The sequence below is a fragment of the Acipenser ruthenus genome, chromosome 1 (assembly GCF_902713425.1).
Source record: "Acipenser ruthenus chromosome 1, fAciRut3.2 maternal haplotype, whole genome shotgun sequence".
Taxonomy (NCBI): domain Eukaryota; kingdom Metazoa; phylum Chordata; class Actinopteri; order Acipenseriformes; family Acipenseridae; genus Acipenser; species Acipenser ruthenus.
Window position 1 is genome coordinate 37,836,716 of NC_081189.1, and position 8,522 is coordinate 37,845,237.

General features: G+C 36.1%; 1 protein-coding gene across 1 annotated transcript in view; it reads left to right on the forward strand.

The window, feature by feature from the left end:
- LOC117420698 (potassium/sodium hyperpolarization-activated cyclic nucleotide-gated channel 1-like) overlaps nucleotides 1-5,390 on the forward strand; it is a 78,189-nt gene extending 72,799 nt beyond the window's left edge. Inside the window, exon 8 of the mRNA XM_059024774.1 lies at nucleotides 4,229-5,390. Within this exon, the coding sequence (XP_058880757.1) occupies nucleotides 4,229-5,187 (959 nt within the window). The 3' untranslated portion in view covers nucleotides 5,188-5,390. The remainder of the gene's footprint in view (nucleotides 1-4,228) is intronic.
- The last annotated feature ends 3,132 nt before the right edge of the window (nucleotides 5,391-8,522 follow it).

Genomic DNA, 8,522 nt, shown 5'->3' on the forward strand with positions numbered 1-8,522 from the left:
ATAGTTTACAGTAAGTGCAAATGCTACTAGACTATGTTATGAGATAAAAAGTAACAAGTTAGGATTAAAGCAATTTGTATCTACAATGATATAATAATAGTGCAATAGTGCAAGGATTGTGCATTAGCTGAGCATCCAGTAACATGGTGCTTAGGTCAGGCAAATCCAGTGCATAGCAGGTGGGGTAGATGAAGAGATCTACAAGTGCGGTCTAAACAGATGGGTCTTGAGAAGGCAGCGGAAGGCAGTGAGAGACGGAACACTCCTGTGGTTCCACCACAGAGGGGCAAGGGAAGAGAAGGAGCAGGCAGGGGAGGATGGAGAGTGGAGGGAAGGCCAGTAGAGGAGCAGAGGATGAGAGGGGGGTGTAGGGATACACAAGGGTTTGGAGGTAGGAGGGAGCCTTGTGGTGAAGAGAGTGGTAGACAAAAACAAGGGTCTTGAATTGAAATTAGCCAGGACATGGGTTAATTTAACAATGTCCTGTATTGGACACTTGGATTAACCATCCCATTTTGCCTCAAATCCATGGTACCTTTAAGGGCCACAGAGCAGATGGAACCTTGGTTTAACATTAACCTTGAGATTGTAAAATGTTCTTAGAAAGAGAGCTACAGATATTAAACAATTATATTTTCTCTTAAAAATAGATATTGCATCCTCTTTAACTTGTTTTTTCCTGAAACAGGTTGAAGGTTGTCCATTTTATATATTCTATGCACAGTTAAAGCACAAACTGAGCACATCAACTGCAGTTCACCTTGTCTCTTAAAGTATACAAATATCTTATTTCCTGTGCACAGACAGGCTGGAAGACTTCAAAGCTTCAGCTGGATAACCTCTAGTGTTGAACCAATGTTAAACGTTGTATATGAGGAATACGATAGATTGGCTGCTCTAAGATTGTTTCATCATGATGATGTACAGTACCTTGCAAATATGTGCTGTACTGTATTTCTTATAGCATGGTTTTCATCTTTGGGAATTGTTAACAAAGCTTTGACTCATGAGTTAATTGAAGAAGCTGCTCTTATTAGGACTGAAGTAAATGTATTTTGTATCTTGCTCTTAATTGTACTGTAATTCTTAATATGTATTTTTTGTATACAACTGTAAGTCGCCCTGGGTAAGGGTGTCTGCTAAGAAATATCTAATAATAATAATAATAATAATAATAATAATAATAATAATATGAGTAACTTGGTTTGTGGATGTAATGTCTTAACCTACCATTAAAGCATGTGAAGGGAAGGAAATACTTCCATTGTGTTCTTGCAATAAAGAAGAAAAAAAAACATTCATAAATAAATTATGTAACGGTGTAGAAGAGAAAGGGAACATAAAACATGCTGTAAAATGTGAACTGCAAGGCATTAATTTTGCAAAGCAAAATGCCCCACTGATTTCCCAGCAGCTGTTTTAGATCACATTAGGAAGCCATTTGAAAAAAAAAAAAATGGAGACGTACAGATGAATAATTAGAGTAAAAGTTTATATATTTTTATTAAGGATGTAGCAATACAGAGTAATTTTGGAAGCAGAGTTGTCCAGTTCTTACATTTTAGATGCTGAAATATGATGATTTAAAAACTACGATCGGTAGCTTTGATTGTCATAAGCCTCACTGCCTTGTGCCTCTATACCACGTCCACGTCACCAACAGATTAATAAATGTAACTTGATTTAATTAATCGAACTAGATAATAATAATAATAATAATAATAATAATAATAATAATAATAATAATAATAATAATAATAATAATAAATACTTGCTATGATAAGACAAAAATGATACCACACATTTTATAATAAAGTCATGTGACAATGTGGAAGAAAACTAAGAAAAGAAAAAGCATGCTGTGAAATCCATCCAGCAAAACTAGACACAAGCTGACCTATTATTTTTATTTTAAGTTATTGCATAAAATGTACAGTCCTGACAGAGAATATCATTAAACAGACTTAAACAAAAATCTATAAATGTCCAATAAATGTCCATTGTATAGCAAATGTCTGACAATCAACGATTGCAGGCAGCAGGAAAAAAAGGTGAGCCTCAATGACTCATTAAGAATTGCATTCACTGGACTTTTGATTGAAATACTGTTTCAGTTTAGTCAGCTGTAAGTAGAGGAACGCCCTCTAGACCGTGACAGTCATAGTTATTCATGTAGTATCTGAATGACCACTAGGGAGTTTTTCCAATATCATCTTTGAAATGTTCCATGCTCTGCGCCATCTCCTGATGGATTACATAATCTAGGACGGCTGCAGGCTTTTTAAAATAGTCATCTCCCTTGCCTGCTCAGTGATTAGAGCAAGGCGCCTACACATTGCCATGCTGAGAGGGCCGAGGGGGGAGTGTTTATCAGTCATTGCATCATTGAACACCTTTCGCAAGACTTTTCTTAATGTTGTAACTTGCCACTGGTAGATGGAGTTTAAACCAAATAAATCTGGTAGTAGGGATACATTAACTCGCAATTTCTAAGTAGAGAATGGATGTCTGCTCGGTAGGCCGTTACAAGCTTTATTGAAAGCTTTATTCCACATTAACCATTTCCTACTGCAGAGGACACAATCATGTATGTTTATATAATTCTACTTTCCAGTATTTTAGTATCCATTTTGTGGTCTAATGCTGATTGGGCAGGCAGATACAACCAGGTATCAAAGGTCAGAAGAGACATTTGTGGACAGAATTTCAGCAGATTATCCCTGACAGGTGACGTTGCTTACCAGAGACCTGTAATTACCTATTGGGAAGGTGCTAAACTAAAAGATAATTTAGCCAATTTTTGCTAACGCCTTTCCATGCTGAGGGAATTGAGTGCAGTTATGTAAAGCCATTGCAAATCCAATTGTGTGTTAAAACTCTAGACTTATCCTAAGTTTTCACACAATTAAATGTAATTAGATCAGACCAGTCCTGCCTTATATATATCTTTAGGCTTACATGTGTTAATACTGCTTAATAATTAGTAAGTGGTTGTTAAATAAATCCAACATGTACTTTATATTATTCACATTGACTCATACATACTTTAAATTGGTCAATGGACAGTATTTCTATATATCTTAAATTAATGTAATGTTCTCTGATGCATGTTAGCGAAACATTGCCTACTGACATAAAACCTCCACTGAATTTTCTCTCTCTAAGAATTCAGTTTGAAATTACACGTTGTTTGAGCACCTTCCCTTATTTGAATGAGTTACTAATTAATTATTTAATTAATCGTTCAAAACGTATAAATTCTGCATAAAAACAAAAAAAGTCACGTGAATGCCTTCATCCATGGTACTCTATGTCCCCCCACCCATGCAATAACTTATGCTGCTTCTGTTATAACATTGATTAAAGTTGCTTTTGTTTGGTGATGCTTCAGATGTACATCCAATGGTTATACTGGGGCTTTCTGAATTAATACCACATGAGTATTGCATAAGTGTCAGCATGGCCCGAAACTCATAACAGGCAAGATAAAAGCAGCTGGGATGACATTCTGCAAAATCATCTAACTTACAATTATTTCCACTCTGTCCAGTCAAGTCATATTGTCAGTGAAATATCAGTTTGCAAAAGTGATACTGTTACTCAATTTCAGCGAAAATTAATATTAATTTAATTTGTCTGTAGATTTTTCTTAAGTATTATATACAGATAGGGGTTTGACTCAATAGAGAAAGCACTTATGTTAAGAGCCATATAATACATTTTAGAAGAGACATGTCTAGCTAAACCAAGAGAAGACCACACAAATCCTGTGTATCTATAGACACTTGATGATGACTTTCTTAATCTGGTTATGCCTTTAACCAACATTTTATGCCTTACAGTTTTAGTATGATACAATGTTAATTATCTGTCATTTCAAATGATAGGTGGTGTCCAGAATTGCTAAATATGCAGTCAACTGATTTGGGAACATCTGATTGTAAATATGTGACATTATAAACAGCACCCTGTATACTATGTCAGTACATAGCAAAGCACAACAGTGAGATAGGAGGCTATTTTTGGTTGTTTGTTTATTTTTGTCAGTTTTTGTAATTGTTTTACAATAAAAATAATAATTTATTTAAAACCTATAAACACCTACTGTTGTCCCAAAATATATTAGCTGTATATACCTTTTGTTCAGTTTACTTTCTGAGCTTGAAAGATTTTCCTTTGATAGCACTTGACTAAACATACATCTGTTTTCTTTTTTCTTCTCCTACAGGGAAGAAGAATTCCATTTTGCTGCAGAAGTTCCAGAAGGACCTGAACGCAGGTGTCTTCAACACTCAGGAGAACGAGCTCCTGAAGCAGATTATCAGGCAGGATCGGGAGATGGTAATGATGGTAGACCGCAAGCAGTCAGTGACGGGGATGAACCCCACCCCGATCTCTGGAAATTCAATCATTAACTCCCCAGGTCAGCTGCCGTACACTACTACCCTGGGCAACTCTCAGTTCCAGCAGTCCTCAGCCCTGACCTACAGTGCATCCTCCACCCTCGCACAGTCCACGAGGGTCATGGCAGCGCCATCACAGCCTGTCTATGCCATGCCAAGCATGTCCCATGGCAACCTGAATTCGGCCTCCCCCAGCCCACAGACACCCCTGCAACAGCAGCAGGCAGCAATCCTATCTCCCTGCTCCTACACCACAGCCGTGTGCAGCCCCCCGGTGCAGAGCCCGCTGGCAGGTCGAACATTCCAGTACAGCTCGCCGACAGCATCTCAACTGTCACTCATTCAACATCAACAGCAACAACAACAACAGCAGCAGCAATTGCAGAAAGCACCTTCACCTCAGAGAAGTGACATGCACAAGAGCACCCAGGCTCTGCACTCCGGCAGCCTGAGTCGAGATGTGAGGCCTCTCTCTGCATCCCAGCCATCACTGCCCCATGAGACCTCGCTTATCTCCAGGCCACACCCGTCACCAGGGGAATCCTTGGCATCCAGCCCTGCTCCGGTGTCTGCTGTCCAGGGGACAGGCCTTCAGGGCAGCATCAGAGCCACCGTACCACAGAGAGTTAACCTCTTCCGTCAGATGTCCTCGGGGGCTTTGCCTCCAGTGCGTGGGCCTCCCTCCTCCCAGCACAGGGATTCGTTGGGGTCAAGAAGGGAGTCCACAGTCTTAAGTAGTACAGAGGCTGAACAAGACAAGCTTCGTTTTGCCTCAAATTTATGATCCCCCTTTTTTTTTTTTTTTTAATGTACGGGAACAGGACACTGTTAAAGAAAATTTAAAAAAAATATTTGAGTATTTTTGTTTTCTCAATGATTCTTTGAAACAATGACCTGATAGATCACCTGTACAGTTTACTCTTGTATAATATTTTAAACACCCCTTCCCCCTCAACTTTAAAAGAATGTACTATATATATATATATATATATATATATATATATATATATATATATATATATATATATATTACACAACTAGAAGATTTGGAAGAGACATTATTTAAAGCTGTTAACACTAGTCTTCCGTTATTATGATTTCAGATCTGAATTTTTGGGACGTGGCTTTTGTTTGTCTTTTGTTTTATAAATGGAATCCAACATCAACCAAAACTTGACTTTGTAAGACTTTTTTTTTTCACTGTTCAGAGAAAAAACAAGGAAAAAATTCCTCAAGTGCAGCAACCATGCCATCACTGTGGAAATAAAATGTGTTTTGGAAAGCACATATAAAATAATCTACCTAAACAGCTTTTAGGTAAATACTTTTTTTCAATTCAGAGACCTAAATTTGTTCAAACTAGCACTGTAGATGTGATGCTAGATATTCAGTGACTCTTTAAAATGTGTCTATGAAAGTACAATCCTTGAATATTGGTTAATTAAGACCATGCCAGTGTTATGGGTCCAAGAGGGAATACAAGTTATATTTGCTGCTTGTTTTCTAGATTAGGATGAACAGTTTGTCTGACAGTAGGATGGATGACACCATTTTTCTATTCCTAATCTCAGAACAAGACGGACATTAAATTATGTTGCTTAATAACTATAAGTGTACATTTATAATATTTATAAACTTATCACCATTATGCAATAGACTGTGCTATAAAAATGAACTAAATGTCAGTTGTAGGTCTAGTGTTCCAGATACTGTGTAATGCATTCTCAATCATGGCAATGTCTTAGTTTAATCAGAAACATGGCCTCATCTGTAAAAAATAAAAAATAAAAAAAGCACTAAAAAAAAATTAAACACACATATCGGGGATAAGTAAACCTTAATGCAATTGTTGGTGTTTTAAATTCTATGACAAGTTCTGTATGCAGTAAATTATTCAAGAGAAAATCACATTTCCTTGTCCAGGTTGTTGTATGTTCCTTTAATAGAGAACAGAATCAAGTTGTTGTTGGTTGAACTTTTTAAATTTTATTTTTTATTATTTTTTTTTTTATGCTGGGTAATATGGAATAAGGATTTACAAGCAGGACACAGGCCTATATAACATCTAAATTATGGTGTAGCCATACCTAAAAAGTATAGCAAAGGCAGCGCCATAAGCTTTGATTTGAACCAGGATAAGTGTGAATGAGACGACATTGGGCAATGTTGCGTATATACAAAATGAAGAATGCCAAAAGTACACGCATTTTGTAAGAAATGTGGCCTTCTTAAACTTACACATTAGAAAGGCCTTGTGTAGTCTCATGGGCTGCCATCCTACTTCCAGGGCTACTGAATTGAAACTGGCTTCTTTTACTAAGTTTTACATGAACTTACTTTAGTTTATTCATATAATTGAGCTCACGTAAGTTCAGGATGCCTTCAAAGAAGTCTGGATATATTTTACCTCTGTCATCTTTGTCCAAAGGCTGCAGGGTTCAATTTGGAGTTGGATACACTCGTATGTGAAATGTGTACATAGAATTTGTCAGAAAGCTGTTTGCAAGATGAACCTGGTTTTTATATACCATGTTTTTTTGTATTTGTATTATTACGATTTGACATTGTTCACGAATTAAGCACTCAATTATTACATTGTTAGCTGTGAGAAGCAGTCGGACACACACAAATGTAGAGGCACACAACCTCACACAGACACAGAGTCAAACACAAACATCATACAGAACTAGACTTTTAAAAATAGTCTCAGTAAAAAAAAAATAGAGCCTGTTTTGCATTAAGGTTTATGTCTCTTATTCACATGTATTTTCATATTAGAATGTATAGTTTTAAAAAAAATATTTATTTTAACAAATAGTTATGTCAGTGTGGAAACATCAGATTTCATCTCCATTCTCACGACAAATATCTCTATGTACCGCATGCAATGTCAGAAGCAGCCCGTAACTGTTATTTGTTTAAAATATTAAAAAGAAAAAAATATTTAACATTTTAACGTCAGTGTTTTGTGAGATTCTATTTTGTTCATTGTCAACTTTTTTTGTGTGTGTGTATTTGATACGGTATCTTTTTTTTTTCACAAAGGGCATTCTTAAGTATTTGTTCCTAAACTATAACCATGTTTCATTCTTTGATGTAAAAAGATAATAATATGAACTTTGAATATTTATGAGAAAAGATGTTAGCCAATGTATCAAGAATGTTAGCAATTTGCTGGATATGAATGGTAATGCAATGTATATTTGTAAACAAAGTACACCCTTGTCTAACTGTTTTTCTGATATATGTGCAAGAAGATAAATAGACCACTTTAACAAATGTCCAGACTCCTGTAGAGTGGCGAGATCATTATGCTGATGAAAGATTGTAGTGTACCTTTCTAATTTGGAATAGCCACTTGTTAGTTTGAGTAAAATATGTTGTGCGGAATTATACTGGCCAAAGCAAACCATTAAAGGTAATTTAAATCATTTACAAAAATGTCTGATGTAAGACAGATCCCTCGTCTCTGTCTTGATGTTTGTTATTCCATTATGCTAATATGGAGAAATAACTTATTGTTAACAAGTATTAGCTATAACCTGGCTAGTAAAAGGAAATGCATTTACAGCAGAAAGCTCTTAATCCCTTTATGCTGTGGTGCAGTAGACGCAGTATACTGTACATCGTTAGGTAGCAGTGTGTTAGGATGCTGTTTTCTGATACCTGCCTTGTGGGTAAATATTTCCCAGGTATGTGCAATGCTTTTTCGCCATTTAGATCACAACAAGCAACCTGACTAATTGGGAATCAATGTCAAAGAAAGACTATAGAGATTTAAATATAATAGGTTCGATAAACCAGCACATATATTTGTATATTTTTATTTGAAATGTAGATAGGAAGAACAAAGCCAGTGCTCACATCTGATAAACCTTTGGTTTAAAACTTGTATTCTTCAGGTACAAATTACAGAAAATACACTTTTTCAAGCAATATATGTACAGTATATGTGTTTGGGAGAGCAAGACAGAGTTTCTGTAAACAACATACTCTTAAAAGTGCTGGTGTAATTGTCCTTGTACTTATAATTGTAAATGGCTTGGTAAATACATTATACATTATAGTTGGGTTATTGGCGCAGTTGAAGGAAATATTAATTTATTCTTTCTTAAAAAC